General features: G+C 35.6%; 3 protein-coding genes across 3 annotated transcripts in view; 1 reads left to right on the top strand and 2 right to left on the bottom strand.

The window, feature by feature from the left end:
• Positions 1-20,785, bottom strand: part of LOC130907375 (adhesion G protein-coupled receptor F5-like) — a 58,478-nt gene that overhangs the window by 20,061 nt on the left and 17,632 nt on the right. The window lies entirely within an intron of this gene.
• Positions 8,512-10,010, bottom strand: LOC130907993 (FAS-associated death domain protein-like). Its single transcript, XM_057823572.1, has 2 exons — positions 9,880-10,010; positions 8,512-9,228 (listed from the first exon to the last, which is right to left on the bottom strand). Exons 1-2 carry the CDS (start codon positions 9,887-9,889, stop codon positions 8,954-8,956), a joined length of 285 nt encoding a protein of 94 aa, XP_057679555.1. The 5' UTR covers positions 9,890-10,010; the 3' UTR covers positions 8,512-8,953.
• LOC130907992 (FAS-associated death domain protein-like) lies at positions 12,762-14,260 on the top strand. The gene is made up of 2 exons (XM_057823571.1): positions 12,762-12,892; positions 13,544-14,260. The coding sequence occupies exons 1-2, from the start codon at positions 12,883-12,885 to the stop codon at positions 13,816-13,818; spliced, it is 285 nt and encodes a 94-aa protein (XP_057679554.1). The 5' UTR covers positions 12,762-12,882; the 3' UTR covers positions 13,819-14,260.

The raw sequence follows: 20,785 nt of genomic DNA, 5'->3' as shown, positions 1-20,785 counted from the left end.
ATTCAAGTGGGCCGAATACTTTTGCAAGGCACTGTAATTGGACACACTAACGAACTACCTTCAAGTCAAACTGAAGTGCGAGCTGAAGTGCAGCCATCAAAAGACATGATAGAAATTGCCAAAAGTGCTACATACAATTTTAACAAAAGTCACTGTCAAATTTTAGTAATCATGACAATATGTGACAATATTACCAATAAATTCATATTATTTTAAAAATTGAGTTTTATTTTTGTTTCATATTGCACGCTATATACAACGTTGTAAGATTAGTCACCATTTTGTAAGGGCATACGTCACTATTTGGAAGATTGCCAATGGCGTCGGGTTGACAGGTATGCAACTGAGAGGATGACTAAGCAATTTGACTGTCTTGTCTGTACACATTGAAACAAGGAGTTATCATTCTGACAGCAATGACATGTTCATTGACACAGAAATTTAATTTTGAGTAATGGATGAAGTATTTTGCACAGAAAACTGGCCTTTGCAGGTACTCCATGTTGTTTTGCCACTTGTGGATCATGTTGTGAGGAAGTAATTTTGAGACTTTCAATTCTGATCTCCGAAACATATCAAAGCAATTGAGAAAAACTGTAATCGCTGAGATTTTCACTGCTTTAATGGGAGCACAAACAGCCCCTTTTTTATAGGAAAATACAGTGGTACCTCAAGTTACGAAATTAATTAGTTCTGCCATGGCTTTCATATCATCGTCATTTTCTTTTTTTAAAAAAAAAAAAATATATATATATATCATGAATCAAAGTGTTTTACATGTAAATCGCCTGATTCATTCAAGCTCTACTGAAACATAACACAACATTTTCGGCATGTCCTCTGTTTGCCTGTCTTTGTTTCTAACGCTTTGTTGCCCACTAGGGGCACTTAAGTGGAGCTAGTTTGTTCGGTTCCAGCACATTATATGGACTTTATCACATGACTACAAGAGCTCATAGCGATCACAGAGTGCTAAAAGATGAGCTAATGTAATTAGCCATTACTTGCAAGCTATTTCATCCCACTGCCTGTGCATTGATAAAGCATCGCTTGTAAGTTCCTTATGTTTGTCATGTGCTTTGCCCTTCTCTACTAACTGTCAGCATATTCCATCACACTAATGCATCACAAAAACAGTGTGCTCCTTAATGCGTTACAAAGAGCAACTGATTACATAAAAATGACGGTTAACAGCGGTGCATTTAAGGCACGGCCTTATGGCATTCAGTGTCAGTTCCTCAGCGACTGAGCACACTCCTGCATGTTGACTGTCCATGTCCTTGACCCGCTCTGCCTATCCAGCTCTTCCCGACGACGCCAGTCTCCAACCTGATCAGCCTGCTCAGCCTGACCTACTGAACCCGACAACAGCCTTTCTCCAATTCCTGTTTTCTTTGCCTGCCAACATCAATAAAATCCTGTGTTCGCGATACGCAACTGTTTCATCCTTCTCGTACCAGACATTGTTCTCGTTTTCTAATTTTCTTTTTGTTGTGGTGTGTATATTTTGTTTTGTAGTCATTTTCTAAATCAGTGCTTTTCAAGCTTTTCTGAGTTACGGCACATTCTTACATTGGAAAAAATCGCATGGCACACCTCAGACCAAAAATGTCCCAAAATTACTTTCTGTACAGTATATTTATTTATGGAATAATTTCTCAATATTTATACTTAGTCAGTGTGAAACTTGAGCCTGTTTAGGTGAACACAAAGCTGATATCCTGGAAGGAATCTTTGTTAACAGCTGTCCGTCTCTCTCTGTTTTTATTTTTTTAACAGCAGTTAGGCTTTAAAAGCTCAGAATTGTCAGCCGGGGACTTTAGCAATGCCATTAACCGCATCAGAGCTGAGTATCTCGCTGACAATGGCTTTGCAGGCAGGTAGTATTAATTTCTCTGCCACAGTGTGGGACTTTTTGGATTTAGCAACAAGTTCAGCAACAAGGTAATTGGCTTTGAGGGCTTTTTGATTTACTTTTGTAGATTTTCCCAAAAAGTTGCCAATTTCTCTGAGTTTTCACGAAGGCGAACAAAACAGTCCATCGACTTGTTTTGAAGCGATGGGTGTTTTGCTTGGCGATGACGTAGCTGCTAGTGTTGCGTTCAAGTACTGCTCGGATTTCTAGCCATCAGCCACCTTGCTGTCCTCAACAATATGTTGGAATACAACACAGGGGGACGATTGACGGTGGTCACATATGGATAAAATGGAAAGAACACTTTCAAGTATATCGACACTTAACGAGTCTAATCAAATGATGTACAGTAGGCGTGCTGTGGTCCACATTGTCACGGACAGCAAGAAATTGCAACTTTGCTGTTCTGTACATGCGCGTAACGTTACAACTGGCCGTGATTGAAGCGATTCCAAAGTAAACACCAAAAACTTTCTATAAATAAAAGAATATGTGCGTACGTTTGGTCATGGACGCACAGGTAGGAAAGCTTTTTCTTACCGCGTTTTCCCCATGCCGCTATGCATTTATTTACACCGTATTCATGTTGCAGAAGTATGTTTATGATGTAACTTGCTTATTTAGCACCTTTGTATAATATTTAGAGTCCAACTGAATATAAAAGAATGGCCGCAATAAAAGCTTCAGGAGAAAAAGCTGCCATATTAGAGAGAGGGATAATCCAGTTATCTTCACTCAGGAATGTGGGTGTTGATTTATGATGATTTATGACCCTACCTTTGACCTTTGATTGACAGGTTGACCTTTTGACCTTTGATTGATGGGTTGACCTTTGACCCCCACCTGTCACCCCTCAATTAAGGGATTACCCGTTGTTGCCCTTTGACCTGTACCTGTAGGGAAACAAGGAGGGGTTATGGGAAAGTGTGGGTGGGAAGGGAACAGTGTCCAGGCATGTCCGGACGTCTGGTGAAAGCGATGTGCCCTTTGACCCGTACCTGATGGGGAACAAGGGGGGTTATGGGAAAGTGTGGGTGAGAAGGGGGAACGTGTCCAGGCATGTCTAGGCATGTCCAGGCATGTCTGAACAAAACCCCTAAGAACCATGGGATTTGGATGGGTGTGGTCTGCGTGTCGGCTAGTTTTGTAGCATTGTTAAGTGAGCATTTTGGTGGGGTCTGCGTGTAGGCTAGTTTTGTAGCAATGCTAAGTGAACATTTTTTCGATGAGTAGCAACGAGGTAAGATCAACCATGATCAACGAGACGTGTGTAAGCATTAGCAGCGGTTCATTTTCAAGCATTTGTGAAACTACAGTTGTTCTATTCAAGTAACTTCCTTCCGTTTACTCCAAAGTACAGCATATTTCGAGTCTGAAGCTTGCTTGAACATTTCACCACAGATACTGCAGACAGAGCATCGACTTCAGCCCTAGTCAGCTTTTTGCTGCAACTATAGGTTGGTACTCATATATACATTTAGGCAAATAATTATGTATTTCAACCGGGTTTAATTCATTCTATTTCACAAAGTTAGCATGCTCTTTATACTTAAAAGTATCCAAATGAGAGTTAGTGACATACCAGTTTTGTTGCTGAAGAGTCTTTTCTCCCCAACTTCTTCCTTGCGATCCCGCAGGCCGACTGATTCGAAACATGTCTCAATACTCGACGCGAAACTCCGCCCTCTTCGATAGCTCCCGCCTACGGCGCAATGAAGCATAGTGTTCTGGTTATTGTGCAGTAGACCTAACATACAGTTTCAGAGATTTGCGCTGGTGAATGGTCCCGAAGTTTAGGTTTGAGTTTTCTTAACAGACTGTAATATATTTGATATAAATAAATACCAAATGCTCCAAAATACTGTAAATAGTGTTCTTATTCTTCAATCAGTTAATATAAACATCTATGATGTGAAAGATGTTATAGAATGTATAAGGTAATAACGTGTAGAACATGAAAAGCATAACATAAAATGCTGAATATGAAAGAGTACTGCATCTGAAGTGTTAGGTAGATATTATGTCAATGTTAATAGTGGTAATTCTTGGGGTTTGGGGATTTACTTCCAACTACAAAACACATTGTCTCTAAACTCTGTATATTTAGACATTTATGGGAATGTAACTTTTTCGTTGTTAGTAAGTTTATAAAGAGATTAGTGAGCGAGATGACTAAAGTTATACACTACATGAGATACTAATTCATTTACTTTTGGGGAGAAGTCATTTGTAACTGTAACTCATTACTTTTTAAAAGTAAAATTAAAAACACTGGTTACAAGTTAACTTTTGTGTTTAAGAACGGCAACTGCCGTCTTACTATTAAAATGAGCAAACATTAGGACGATTTGCATCTCAGTTTCATGACAAACGTATTAGTTGGAGAGTGTTCCATTTAAAAGACCCCCAACTATGACAAAACAAATGGAAACTAACTTCCACTTAGAAACTAAAATTACATGACATAAAATGTTGAATATAAAAGAATGCTGCATCTGAAGCGCTGTATAAACAGCCTCTGTTAATACTTGTAATTCAGGGGGTTTGGATGACTTACTTTAAAACGCATTGTTTATAAACTGTATGCATATTTAAACATTTATGGTAATGTAATTATTTTATTGTTAGTATGTTTTTAAAGAGTTTAGTAAGTGAGATGAATAAGTTTATACACACCATGACTTACCAGCTCCTTTACTTTTTTGGCAGAAGTAATTTGTAACTGTAACTCATTACTTTTTTAAGTACGATGAACAACAGTGGTTACAAGTTAACGTTTGTGTTTAAAAACGACAACTACCGTCTTACTATTAAGATGAGCAAACATTAGGATGATGTACAACTCAGTTTCATAGCAAGCGTATTAGTTCAAGAGTGTTCCACTTAAAAGACCCCTACCATGACAAAAACAAATGGAAACTAATATTCACTTAGAAATTAAAATTACGTGACATAAAATGTGGAACATTCAGGGGGTTTGGAAGACTTACTTTAAAACACACTGTCTCTAAACTCTGTATATTTAGACATTTATGGGAATGTAACTTTTTCGTTGTTAGTAAGTTTATAAAGAGATTAGTGAGCGAGATGACTAAAGTTATACACTACATGAGATACTAATTCATTTACTTTTGGGGAGAAGTCATTTGTAACTGTAACTTATTACTTTTTAAAAGTAAAATTAAAAAACTGGTTACAAGTTAACTTTTGTGTTTAAGAACGGCAACTGCCGTCTTACTATTAAAATGAGCAAACATTAGGACGATTTGCATCTCAGTTTCGTTAAAATTGTATTAGTGGTAGAGTGTTCTATTTAAAACATCAACTATCACACCAAAAAACAAAATATCGTCTTCTATGTTCAGGGGAGAAAAAAAAAAAAAAAAAAAAGTAACTTTTAGATTTATAGGTCATTGAGATTACAACATCCGCATGTTACTAACATAGATTTCTTACAATATAAAAAAGTAGATGGATATAAGTTAAACAAACTTAATTTTGAATATTAATTGAGTACTTTAATATTATTATAAAAATAAATAACATTATTTCAACAATATATATTGTTCAAAAAACATTATTTGAAAGCACATTATGCTTGGTTGAGATGGAGTCTTTTTGGGCTTGTTAGGGGATAGAGAGGAGCCACAAACGTGTTGACTTTTATGATAGGGATTAGAGAGGGGGGCACACACAGCCCCCAGATGGTTTTCTCAAACAGCCCTGTTTCCAGTTGAAGGTAACGGTTCACAAAAACGTACATCAATAATAACAGATTAAGGATTTACTTCAAAACGCAATGTTTATAAACTTTATGCTTAATTAAACATTTATGGTAATGTAATTATTTTATTGTTAGTATGTTTTTAAAGAGTTTAGTAAGCAAGATGAATAAATTATACAGTACATGAGTTACTAACTCATTTACTTTTGGAGAGAAGTCATTTGCAACTGTAACTCATTATTTTTTTTAAAGTAAGATTAACAAAGCTGGTTACAAGTTAACTTTATGTGTTTAAGAACGACAACTGCCTTCTTACCATTAAAATGAGCAAACAATAGGTTGGTGTACAACTCAGTTTCATTACAAACATATTAGTTCAAGAGTGTCCAATTTAATAAACCGAGTACCATAACAAAAAACAAATAGGAACTAATGTTCACAAAATTACACAACATAGAATATTGAACATAAACAATGCTACATCTGAAGAGTTATATGTTAGTATATTTTTAAAGAATTTAGTAAGCGCAATGAATAAGTTTAAACAGTATCCAGACCAAATGGACAGCCAGCTGAGTTCTACTAGCCATCTCCACCCCACTGCTAGTACCTGCAAACACCTACAACGCGATAAAACATACATCTGAAAGTGTCAATTTCAACAAGGGGACAAGGAGAGGTTAAAGGTAGGGGCAAAAAAGCAGGCTTCAAAGCCCTAGACAGTTATGTATTTAAAAATATCTGCAATGATACGATTATCTCGTTATTTCAAAAGATTTCCTGAACATTACTTTAGTACAGTAAGCATTTGTTTTGTGCATATATTCATTCATTTCACATTACTTTAGTACAGTACGCATTTGTTTTGTGCATATATTCATTCCTTTCACATCCTGAAGAAATACAGAAATACTGATACAGTTGGTGTACCTTCTCTTACAAAACAAAATCATCTTGTAATTGCATAATAAGTGCTGTTTTGCAAACGTTTTCACTTAAAAAGTGCAACAAGCAACAACTACGGTACCTCAAAAAGCATACTGTACATATCTGAACAATGATGAGGGAATATGTTGGACCATTTTTAACCATCTGTCCTTTTGTATTCCAAAAGCTACCACTACGTACATACACTTATCTCATACCTGAGTCAATCCAAGTGAACTAAATAAATATTCAAAACAGTATATGTTGCGTTACCAAGTTTGATAAAAAAACATTCAAATAAGAGTTAGGTAGTTACATACCGGCGTTGTCAATGGCCATACGTGTACACAGTTTGAAGATGAGTCACCTTTCTCATTGGTACGATTTATTCAAAAATAATTCTAAAAACACTTTAGCCATAAAACTATTCATTTAACTTTCTGCTCATAATACAATTCAATGTAATTGAGGTGGCACTGTCATGACTGAATGTCTGACTGTCATGCATCATTGTGTAAGGTTTGCTTGTTCCTCCTCCTTCCTGTGTGGGGTTTACGACGGGTACTCAAGTTTCCTCCCACATTCCAAAAGCATGCATGTTAGGAGTATTTAACGCATCAAATTGGTCACATAATTTTTGGGGCTATCCGGAAATTAGTCTGGTAACCCTTCCATTTTGGAAGGATCTTTGTGTTTGAGGCATTCTCGTAAAGCCTCCTATTTTTACCCATTACATACTTTCCTGAAGACTTAAACATTGGCATTATTTTTTTTCTTCCTCAAAACCCCTGTTTTTTTTTTTTTTTTTTTTTAATAAGAGCAACTTTATGTATCTTTTAATAAATTATAATAAAATGTATCCACACCATTTAGCAGTCTAAATTCGTCTTTTGAAAACCTCAGCTGTACACTCGCTGATGTCAGGCTTGTACAGAGTATTGTTTTCTTACACGCACAATTTATAAACCTGAATTACTTTTTTGCATGACCACAATAAGTAGGTAAACTGTACAGTTAATTGAATGATACATACTTTAAAAATGACCTGAAGAACCTTTATCAACATGGATTTTTCTTTAGAAACTCGGTAGCTAGGTTCCTGAAGGCATAAAAGATGTACTTTTCTCCAACAAAAGCTTTTGTTTTTTTAGTTCGAGTAATTACAGATATTTTTAATATGTCATAAAAACACGAAATACGACAATAAATACAACCAAGTCACTTTCGTGTTATGTAAGAATTTCAGTCCCAGTACTTGTATTTATTTATTTTTTTGTATGGTGTACATTTAAAGAGAATCACCTGAAAATATGTCTATTATACGGTAGCAGCTTTCTGTGATAATGTCATACCTGAAGTCAAATTATAGCCCAAATATTTCACGCCTGATATATTACATTGTTTCTTTTTTTTTAATTTTTTTTTTTTATATTTAATTATTTCAATGATTAATTATTTTTAATTAGGTGGCTGAGTGGTTAGCACGTCTGCTTCACAGTTCTGAGATCAAGGGTACAATCTCAGAGCTCCGGCCATCCTGTGTGGAGTTTGCATGTTAGCCCCGTGCCTACGTGGGTTTTTCTCCGCGGACTCCGATTTCCCCCCACATTCCAAAAACACGCGTGGTAGGCTGATGGAACACTCTAAATTGTCCATAGGTATGAGTGTATACGTGAATGGTTGTACGGGTCATTGTGGCCTGCGATTGGCTGGCAACCGATTCAGGCTGTACGCCACCTACTGTCCGTAGTAAGCCAGGATAGGCTCCAGCATAACCGCGACCCTTGTGAGGATAAGCGGCATTGAAAAGGAATGAATGTATTTTTAATTATTTTCATGATTAATTATTTCATGAACTTATTTTAAATCATTAATTTTTATTTAAAAAATGTTTAATGACTCATTATTTTAATATTTTAAATGATCAATTAATTTGTATTTCTATTTATTTATTCTATGATTATTTCAATTATTTTAATGATTTGTTTTAATTATTTTAAAAATTATTTCTATTAAATTGTGATTTAAAATTTCATTTTCGGATTCCTTATTTCAGCAGGTGGAACGAGCTGTAAGGTCTGAGTTACGTCGACGTCTGTTTGCCAGAAGTGGGTAGGGTAGCCAAAAATTTTACTCAAGTAAAAGTAGCGGTACTTCAAAATATTATTACTCAAGTAAAAGTAGTCGTCCAAAAAAATAAATAAATAAAATATACTCAAGTACAAGTAAAAAAGAATTTTATTTACCGGGCAAATACTGTAAATAAATTGGTCTTTCCAACCATCTCAGATTGTGTTATGCGCACCTATATCTTAATACATATTCTAAATGACCACAAATCTGCTGCATTATATACATGGGTTAAATATTAATATGTCATTGGTTCTCTATTGAGGTATCATCCAGGCATCCTCCACTTTATCAGCTGTGAGATTTTGGTGGCATGCCCTGAGAGCCCTAACTAAGTCTTTAACGCAGACTTCGGATCCACGATTCTTGCGCCATTCCTTCAGCAGCTCTCTGGCAGTCTCGTCCAAATCGTTCGGATGTCTCGTTGAGACGGAATCCAGTTTAGTTTCGGTCAGACCCAGCTGTCGTCCTAATCTACGCCAGTTACGACCCAAGTTTTCAGCAATCACATTTGCGGCAATGTCCAGCTTGGCTAAAAGGGAATAGGAAGAGAAAAAGGGGAAAATACTTTATTCATTCAATTTGTGGTTTATAGTCCTGCGCGGCTTATTTCTGGATTTTTACAGGCCATTGAGCTGCAAGTGTTTTAGTGTAGTAGTATGTGGACACCACATTCCGAAAATTATGGTAATTTGTAGGTATTGAGATTGTCAATTCAACGTTTCTTTGGCATTTTTAATTCCATCAGTTACAAAATTGATCTAAACAGGCTTTTTATTTTTTCCCTAACGTATTCTTTTTTAACATAGTCAAACCTTTTTGGTTACTTTGCATTTTATCAATGTAATATTTAGTAATTTTTCATTTCATTTTGCATGTTCATTTCCAAAATTTTGCATTTATGTGTTAAAAATTTGTTTGTTTTACTTCTTTTTTTTTCTCATTTGAAATAAATCTTTTTCTATTTTGTGTTTAGTCTTTATCAAAAAAGGGGGAAAAAATCTGTACAATGCAAAACAAATTACAGGTAGTCCCCCGGATTACGAACGAGAATTACCGCAGAAATCGGAATTAACCCTTTAGGTGCCCCTAAATACCCCCTAAACCTCAAAATAACTATCCCAAAACATGTATTATACGTCGTAATAATAAAATTAAAGAAAAATAAAATAGGATACTGTACCTGCCATCATTGTTGGGGGATGGTATAAAAAGGTACACTGACGGCTTGTTCACAAGTGGGGACACAAGAGTTCTTGATTCGCTGATGTTTACGGTAGTTTTTTCTTTTCAACCACAGACACACCATAGAACACGTTGACCTGCTAGTGAAGAAACAGGTAAGTCGATGTGACTTATGAATCTTATTTAGAGCTTGGTCGAGCTGCTTATGCTACACCATTGCTTGCTGCATCGCACTCTACATCCTTAGTAGAATACAGAAAACAACCTGATTGGGTGTGCGCTCACTAGAATTACATTTATAAATTTCACCATTTTAATTCAACTTGTAAACAAATTATTATTAGCCATATAGTCCCAAGAAATGTACAACGACGACAGGAAAATCCAAACAACGCACGGAGAAAACAAAACTCACGCATCATGTTATTGAGAAAACAGCTCCACTTATTGGTGAAACAAATATTTGCAAGGAAACTTGGCGGGTGTTAGATTGAGAATAAATTTAGTAAAATACAGAGCTCAGACACACACTGTACACCGACGAGACGTGAGAAAAAAAATACATAAATGAAGCATTATACCCTCTAATGGAGAAAATACTTTCTTCATAATTACTATCTTTTTCTTGACAATTGGACTCAAGTAAAAGTAAAAAGTACAGACTATTAAAACTTTGATTCAAAGTACATTGTTCTCAAAATGTTAATCAAGTAAATTTAACGGTGTACATGTAACGCGTTACTACCCACCTTTGCTGTTTACCCCTAAAGATATTCGACCAATACCGATACAAAGACCAAGACCAATGTCAGTGCGTCCCAGTGAAACACATCCTATTACAATTTGGAACTCATTTCCTAACCCATCCGTACCTGTTCAGACCTTCCCACATTCAAAAAACTGTTAAAAACTTTTAACTTAAAACTTTTAAAGCTTTTAACTTATAATTATTTTCTTTATTGTTTTGTTCTGTTCACTTTGTTTGATGTTTTTGTTTTAACTGTAAAGCGTTTTTGAGCATTGGTAAAAGCGCTCTGCTAATAAAATGTATTATTATCATTATTATATTTGCAAGAGATCCTGGGAGACCAATGATTGCCACCATCGAAGAACACGAAGTACGTTTTCACATATATTAATATGTCTGATTCGAGGTTTGCTTTCTTTTCCTGAAATTCTGTCTGATTCAGAATCTGTTACGTTTGTGATTTTTTTTGTTTTTCTTTTCTTTTCTTTTCTTTCTAACCTGATATTCCGCCCGAATTACAAAACATTGTGGACCAAATAAACATTGAAATGGTATTGGAACAAGATGAGCATTTATCAATTGAACCTGATTATCCTTTTTAAGACTTTTAACAGAAGATTATGTAGATTTCTTTAATTCTTTAAATGATGCCTAAGAGAATTGAACCAGCCACACACCTAAAAGACATGAAACACCCCAAAAAAATGAGACACACATGGTTAATAAGGATGCAACAATACTCGGTTTTCTATTGAACCGTTCGATACGCCCGTCTTCGAATCGATACGCAAAATTATTCAATCCAAATGAAACGCTCCCAAAATGTAGTTTTCCGAATTTATATTTGTCGTCTCTCCCGCAAAAATGTTCGGCGCAGCTACACCTTGAAAAAACAAACTCTGCCGCCAGCAGCCTCCCTCTAACTGTCTGTAAGGTGGGAGCTGTGGCGCACGAGAATCATTGCATGTGAGGAAAGACAGAAACTTTAGGGTGAGCTGATATGTTATCCCCACTCGTTCATATTTAAAAAGACTTTTTTTTTTTAAGTCTAAAAGACTGACTGTAAGGATAATGACAACGAACCCCGCCAATATATTGTTGCCGACTTGGCTGCTACGAATAACCTCGCTTTGACAACAGACAGCTTAACATCCTAGGACACAGAGCTCTAACTCACGGTTACATGATGAACAATGAGTGGCAAATTAAAAGCACTGTACTTCAAATTTGTCCTGTTTATGAGAGTCGATTGTCAAATGATGTAGTGCAGTAATGAGCAGACCCGACTTCTGTGGCGTTTGTTAACTATTTTTCATGCCTAACAACACTCGCGCGCACACACTAGATATCAAATAGCAACCTAGATGTGCTTCGTTAGATCCCCCCAAGTCCCATGCCATTGGCTGTGTGACCCCAGAGTGATCATGGGACACATAGTCCATATATTACTGTGATGAATTAAAAAACAAAACAAAAAAAAACGCCATGACTGAATGGAATTAAGTAGGCCAAATCAATCCATACCGGTGACTATAGACAATGCTGCAAATATTGTTAATTCAGTACGTAACACAGATGGACTGGGACCACAAATAAGATGTTTTGCTCATGTGGTAAACATACCTGCTAAGAGAACAGTAGCAATCAACATTGTGCCCTGCCTCACTTTACAAAGAGTAAAGATTGTCCTCAGCACTTTTATACAAAATTTCTTCAGATCAGTAAGAAGTAAGTACATAAATATTATGCGCTATAATGCATGTTTATATGATGACATTGTTTATATGATGGTGTTGTTATTTTTGCTTGTTAGCAAAATAATTGAAAAGAAATAACACTTGTATTTTTTATGTTGTGTACCTTGTATCAAAATTCATACCGAACCGTGACTTAACTGTATCGTTGGATCCCCAATGGCTAATAATAATTTGTTTACAAGTTGAATTAAAATGGTGAAATTTATAAATGTAATTCTAGTGAGCGCACACCCAATCAGGTTGTTTTCTGTATTCTACTAAGGATGTAGAGTGCGATGCAGCAAGCAATGGTGTAGCATAAGCAGCTCGACCAAGCTCTAAATAAGATTCATAAGTCACATCGACTTACCTGTTTCTTCACTAGCAGGTCAACGTGTTCTATGGTGTGTCTGTGGTTGAAAAGAAAAAACTACCGTAAACATCAGCGAATCAAGAACTCTTGTGTCCCCACTTGTGAACAAGCCGTCAGTGTACCTTTTTATACCATCCCCCAACAATGATGGCAGGTACAGTATCCTATTTTATTTTTCTTTAATTTTATTATTACGACGTATAATACATGTTTTGGGATAGTTATTTTGAGGTTTAGGGGGTATTTAGGGGCACCTAAAGGGTTAATTCCGATTTCTGCGGTAATTCTCGTTCGTAATCCGGGGGACTACCTGTAATTTGTTTTGCATTGTACAGATTTTTTCCCCCTTTTTTGATAAAGACTAAACACAAAATAGAAAAAGATTTATTTCAAATGAGAAAAAAAAAGAAGTAAAACAAACAAATTTTTAACACATAAATGCAAAATTTTGGAAATGAACATGCAAAATGAAATGAAAAATTACTAAATATTACATTGATAAAATGCAAAGTAACCAAAAAGGTTTGACTATGTTAAAAAAGAATACGTTAGGGAAAAAATAAAAAGCCTGTTTAGATCAATTTTGTAACTGATGGAATTAAAAATGCCAAAGAAACGTTGAATTGACAATCTCAATACCTACAAATTACCATAATTTTCGGAATGTGGTGTCCACATACTACTACACTAAAACACTTGCAGCTCAATGGCCTGTAAAAATCCAGAAATAAGCCGCGCAGGACTATAAACCACAAATTGAATGAATAAAGTATTTTCCCCTTTTTCTCTTCCTATTCCCTTTTAGCCAAGCTGGACATTGCCGCAAATGTGATTGCTGAAAACTTGGGTCGTAACTGGCGTAGATTAGGACGACAGCTGGGTCTGACCGAAACTAAACTGGATTCCGTCTCAACGAGACATCCGAACGATTTGGACGAGACTGCCAGAGAGCTGCTGAAGGAATGGCGCAAGAATCGTGGATCCGAAGTCTGCGTTAAAGACTTAGTTAGGGCTCTCAGGGCATGCCACCAAAATCTCACAGCTGATAAAGTGGAGGATGCCTGGATGATACCTCAATAGAGAACCAATGACATATTAATATTTAACCCATGTATATAATGCAGCAGATTTGTGGTCATTTAGAATATGTATTAAGATATAGGTGCGCATAACACAATCTGAGATGGTTGGAAAGACCAATTTATTTACAGTATTTGCCCGGTAAATAAAATTCTTTTTTACTTGTACTTGAGTATATTTTATTTATTTATTTTTTTGGACGACTACTTTTACTTGAGTAATAATATTTTGAAGTACCGCTACTTTTACTTGAGTAAAATTTTTGGCTACCCTACCCACTTCTGGCAAACAGACGTCGACGTAACTCAGACCTTACAGCTCGTTCCACCTGCTGAAATAAGGAATCCGAAAATGAAATTTTAAATCACAATTTAATAGAAATAATTTTTAAAATAATTAAAACAAATCATTAAAATAATTGAAATAATCATAGAATAAATAAATAGAAATACAAATTAATTGATCATTTAAAATATTAAAATAATGAGTCATTAAACATTTTTTAAATAAAAATTAATGATTTAAAATAAGTTCATGAAATAATTAATCATGAAAATAATTAAAAATACATTCATTCCTTTTCAATGCCGCTTATCCTCACAAGGGTCGCGGTTATGCTGGAGCCTATCCTGGCTTACTACGGACAGTAGGTGGCGTACAGCCTGAATCGGTTGCCAGCCAATCGCAGGCCACAATGACCCGTACAACCATTCACGTATACACTCATACCTATGGACAATTTAGAGTGTTCCATCAGCCTACCACGCGTGTTTTTGGAATGTGGGGGGAAATCGGAGTCCGCGGAGAAAAACCCACGTAGGCACGGGGCTAACATGCAAACTCCACACAGGATGGCCGGAGCTCTGAGATTGTACCCTTGATCTCAGAACTGTGAAGCAGACGTGCTAACCACTCAGCCACCTAATTAAAAATAATTAATCATTGAAATAATTAAATATAAAAAAAAAAAATTAAAAAAAAAGAAACAATGTAATATATCAGGCGTGAAATATTTGGGCTATAATTTGACTTCAGGTATGACATTATCACAGAAAGCTGCTACCGTATAATAGACATATTTTCAGGTGATTCTCTTTAAATGTACACCATACAAAAAAATAAATAAATACAAGTACTGGGACTGAAATTCTTACATAACACGAAAGTGACTTGGTTGTATTTATTGTCGTATTTCGTGTTTTTATGACATATTAAAAATATCTGTAATTACTCGAACTAAAAAAACAAAAGCTTTTGTTGGAGAAAAGTACATCTTTTATGCCTTCAGGAACCTAGCTACCGAGTTTCTAAAGAAAAATCCATGTTGATAAAGGTTCTTCAGGTCATTTTTAAAGTATGTATCATTCAATTAACTGTACAGTTTACCTACTTATTGTGGTCATGCAAAAAAGTAATTCAGGTTTATAAATTGTGCGTGTAAGAAAACAATACTCTGTACAAGCCTGACATCAGCGAGTGTACAGCTGAGGTTTTCAAAAGACGAATTTAGACTGCTAAATGGTGTGGATACATTTTATTATAATTTATTAAAAGATACATAAAGTTGCTCTTATTAAAAAAAAAAAAAAAAAAAAACAGGGGTTTTGAGGAAGAAAAAAAATAATGCCAATGTTTAAGTCTTCAGGAAAGTATGTAATGGGTAAAAATAGGAGGCTTTACGAGAATGCCTCAAACACAAAGATCCTTCCAAAATGGAAGGGTTACCAGACTAATTTCCGGATAGCCCCAAAAATTATGTGACCAATTTGATGCGTTAAATACTCCTAACATGCATGCTTTTGGAATGTGGGAGGAAACTTGAGTACCCGTCGTAAACCCCACACAGGAAGGAGGAGGAACAAGCAAACCTTACACAATGATGCATGACAGTCAGACATTCAGTCATGACAGTGCCACCTCAATTACATTGAATTGTATTATGAGCAGAAAGTTAAATGAATAGTTTTATGGCTAAAGTGTTTTTAGAATTATTTTTGAATAAATCGTACCAATGAGAAAGGTGACTCATCTTCAAACTGTGTACACGTATGGCCATTGACAACGCCGGTATGTAACTACCTAACTCTTATTTGAATGTTTTTTTATCAAACTTGGTAACGCAACATATACTGTTTTGAATATTTATTTAGTTCACTTGGATTGACTCAGGTATGAGATAAGTGTATGTACGTAGTGGTAGCTTTTGGAATACAAAAGGACAGATGGTTAAAAATGGTCCAACATATTCCCTCATCATTGTTCAGATATGTACAGTATGCTTTTTGAGGTACCGTAGTTGTTGCTTGTTGCACTTTTTAAGTGAAAACGTTTGCAAAACAGCACTTATTATGCAATTACAAGATGATTTTGTTTTGTAAGAGAAGGTACACCAACTGTATCAGTATTTCTGTATTTCTTCAGGATGTGAAAGGAATGAATATATGCACAAAACAAATGCGTACTGTACTAAAGTAATGTGAAATGAATGAATATATGCACAAAACAAATGCTTACTGTACTAAAGTAATGTTCAGGAAATCTTTTGAAATAACGAGATAATCGTATCATTGCAGATATTTTTAAATACATAACTGTCTAGGGCTTTGAAGCCTGCTTTTTTGCCCCTACCTTTAACCTCTCCTTGTCCCCTTGTTGAAATTGACACTTTCAGATGTATGTTTTATCGCGTTGTAGGTGTTTGCAGGTACTAGCAGTGGGGTGGAGATGGCTAGTAGAACTCAGCTGGCTGTCCATTTGGTCTGGATACTGTTTAAACTTATTCATTGCGCTTACTAAATTCTTTAAAAATATACTAACATATAACTCTTCAGATGTAGCATTGTTTATGTTCAATATTCTATGTTGTGTAATTTTGTGAACATTAGTTCCTATTTGTTTTTTGTTATGGTACTCGGTTTATTAAATTGGACACTCTTGAACTAATATGTTTGTAATGAAACTGAGTTGTACACCAACCTATTGTTTGCTCATTTTAATGGTAAGAAGGCAGTTGTCGTTCTTAAACACATAAAGTTAACTTGTAACCAGCTTTGTTAATCTTACTTTAAAAAAAATAATGAGTTACAGTTGCAAATGACTTCTCTCCAAAAGTAAATGAGTTAGTAACTCATGTACTGTATAATTTATTCATCTTGCTTACTAAACTCTTTAAAAACATACTAACAATAAAATAATTACATTACCATAAATGTTTAATTAAGCATAAAGTTTATAAACATTGCGTTTTGAAGTAAATCCTTAATCTGTTATTATTGATGTACGTTTTTGTGAACCGTTACCTTCAACTGGAAACAGGGCTGTTTGAGAAAACCATCTGGGGGCTGTGTGTGCCCCCCTCTCTAATCCCTATCATAAAAGTCAACACGTTTGTGGCTCCTCTCTATCCCCTAACAAGCCCAAAAAGACTCCATCTCAACCAAGCATAATGTGCTTTCAAATAATGTTTTTTGAACAATATATATTGTTGAAATAATGTTATTTATTTTTATAATAATATTAAAGTACTCAATTAATATTCAAAATTAAGTTTGTTTAACTTATATCCATCTACTTTTTTATATTGTAAGAAATCTATGTTAGTAACATGCGGATGTTGTAATCTCAATGACCTATAAATCTAAAAGTTACTTTTTTTTTTTTTTTTTTTTCTCCCCTGAACATAGAAGACGATATTTTGTTTTTTGGTGTGATAGTTGATGTTTTAAATAGAACACTCTACCACTAATACAATTTTAACGAAACTGAGATGCAAATCGTCCTAATGTTTGCTCATTTTAATAGTAAGACGGCAGTTGCCGTTCTTAAACACAAAAGTTAACTTGTAACCAGTTTTTTAATTTTACTTTTAAAAAGTAATAAGTTACAGTTACAAATGACTTCTCCCCAAAAGTAAATGAATTAGTATCTCATGTAGTGTATAACTTTAGTCATCTCGCTCACTAATCTCTTTATAAACTTACTAACAACGAAAAAGTTACATTCCCATAAATGTCTAAATATACAGAGTTTAGAGACAGTGTGTTTTAAAGTAAGTCTTCCAAACCCCCTGAATGTTCCACATTTTATGTCACGTAATTTTAATTTCTAAGTGAATATTAGTTTCCATTTGTTTTTGTCATGGTAGGGGTCTTTTAAGTGGAACACTCTTGAACTAATACGCTTGCTATGAAACTGAGTTGTACATCATCCTAATGTTTGCTCATCTTAATAGTAAGACGGTAGTTGTCGTTTTTAAACACAAACGTTAACTTGTAACCACTGTTGTTCATCGTACTTAAAAAAGTAATGAGTTACAGTTACAAATTACTTCTGCCAAAAAAGTAAAGGAGCTGGTAAGTCATGGTGTGTATAAACTTATTCATCTCACTTACTAAACTCTTTAAAAACATACTAACAATAAAATAATTACATTACCATAAATGTTTAAATATGCATACAGTTTATAAACAATGCGTTTTAAAGTAAGTCATCCAAACCCCCTGAATTACAAGTATTAACAGAGGCTGTTTATACAGCGCTTCAGATGCAGCATTCTTTTATATTCAACATTTTATGTCATGTAATTTTAGTTTCTAAGTGGAAGTTAGTTTCCATTTGTTTTGTCATAGTTGGGGGTCTTTTAAATGGAACACTCTCCAACTAATACGTTTGTCATGAAACTGAGATGCAAATCGTCCTAATGTTTGCTCATTTTAATAGTAAGACGGCAGTTGCCGTTCTTAAACACAAAAGTTAACTTGTAACCAGTGTTTTTAATTTTACTTTTAAAAAGTAATGAGTTACAGTTACAAATGACTTCTCCCCAAAAGTAAATGAATTAGTATCTCATGTAGTGTATAACTTTAGTCATCTCGCTCACTAATCTCTTTATAAACTTACTAACAACGAAAAAGTTACATTCCCATAAATGTCTAAATATACAGAGTTTAGAGACAATGTGTTTTGTAGTTGGAAGTAAATCCCCAAACCCCAAGAATTACCACTATTAACATTGACATAATATCTACCTAACACTTCAGATGCAGTACTCTTTCATATTCAGCATTTTATGTTATGCTTTTCATGTTCTACACGTTATTACCTTATACATTCTATAACATCTTTCACATCATAGATGTTTATATTAACTGATTGAAGAATAAGAACACTATTTACAGTATTTTGGAGCATTTGGTATTTATTTATATCAAATATATTACAGTCTGTTAAGAAAACTCAAACCTAAACTTCGGGACCATTCACCAGCGCAAATCTCTGAAACTGTATGTTAGGTCTACTGCACAATAACCAGAACACTATGCTTCATTGCGCCGTAGGCGGGAGCTATCGAAGAGGGCGGAGTTTCGCGTCGAGTATTGAGACATGTTTCGAATCAGTCGGCCTGCGGGATCGCAAGGAAGAAGTTGGGGAGAAAAGACTCTTCAGCAACAAAACTGGTATGTCACTAACTCTCATTTGGATACTTTTAAGTATAAAGAGCATGCTAACTTTGTGAAATAGAATGAATTAAACCCGGTTGAAATACATAATTATTTGCCTAAATGTATATATGAGTACCAACCTATAGTTGCAGCAAAAAGCTGACTAGGGCTGAAGTCGATGCTCTGTCTGCAGTATCTGTGGTGAAATGTTCAAGCAAGCTTCAGACTCGAAATATGCTGTACTTTGGAGTAAACGGAAGGAAGTTACTTGAATAGAACAACTGTAGTTTCACAAATGCTTGAAAATGAACCGCTGCTAATGCTTACACACGTCTCGTTGATCATGGTTGATCTTACCTCGTTGCTACTCATCGAAAAAATGTTCACTTAGCATTGCTACAAAACTAGCCTACACGCAGACCCCACCAAAATGCTCACTTAACAATGCTACAAAACTAGCCGACACGCAGACCACACCCATCCAAATCCCATGGTTCTTAGGGGTTTTGTTCAGACATGCCTGGACATGCCTAGACATGCCTGGACACGTTCCCCCTTCTCACCCACACTTTCCCATAACCCCCCTTGTTCCCCATCAGGTACGGGTCAAAGGGCACATCGCTTTCACCAGACGTCCGGACATGCCTGGACACTGTTCCCTTCCCACCCACACTTTCCCATAACCCCTCCTTGTTTCCCTACAGGTACAGGTCAAAGGGCAACAACGGGTAATCCCTTAATTGAGGGGTGACAGGTGGGGGTCAAAGGTCAACCCATCAATCAAAGGTCAAAAGGTCAACCTGTCAATCAAAGGTCAAAGGTAGGGTCATAAATCATCATAAATCAACACCCACATTCCTGAGTGAAGATAACTGGATTATCCCTCTCTCTCATATTTGCCAAAACAACAAATATGACAACCTCAAGTGGCTTGAGTTGTCAGGTTGGATAATTTTCTGCTATTAAGGTTTGTTTTTTACGGTGCTTTTATCACATGGCTTTATCTGCAGTTTTGTCAAACAGGCTTTAATTCTGAACTCATGAATGTAGTATACGGACAACATGTCCCATCATCACCCTGGGTTCACATAGCCAATGGTGTGCCAGCTTTCGATTACCAGGTAGTATTAGGGTATAAAATTTCAGACACACCTTCTGATGATGATCCAGTTGTGGTTTATTGCGATTCAGGCGTTTCGAAGCTTGTTCACAATCCAAATAATGGTGAGGGATTTCTTATGGCAAGTTTTGTAAATGGTCAGTGGTCATGAGTCGTGGTCGTATGTCGTGTAAGTTTATTAAAAATGTTCAGATGGTTTAGGTGGTCAAAAACAGTGTGGCTACCCCGTCTGTATCCAAAACAAAACTGGCTTCTCACTTCCATTTAAATGCACCTGATACGTGTCAGTTGATTAGTGCAGTGTTTTTCAACCTTTTTTGACTCAAGGCACGTTTTTACATTGGAAAAAATCTCGCGGCACACACCAATCTAAAAATGTTCCAGAATTATTTTCTGCACAGCATAT

This window comes from Corythoichthys intestinalis, chromosome 19, assembly GCF_030265065.1.
Source record: "Corythoichthys intestinalis isolate RoL2023-P3 chromosome 19, ASM3026506v1, whole genome shotgun sequence".
Taxonomy (NCBI): Eukaryota; Metazoa; Chordata; class Actinopteri; order Syngnathiformes; family Syngnathidae; genus Corythoichthys; species Corythoichthys intestinalis.
Note: the sequence above shows the minus strand (reverse complement) of the source record. Positions and strands in the feature narration are given on the sequence as shown.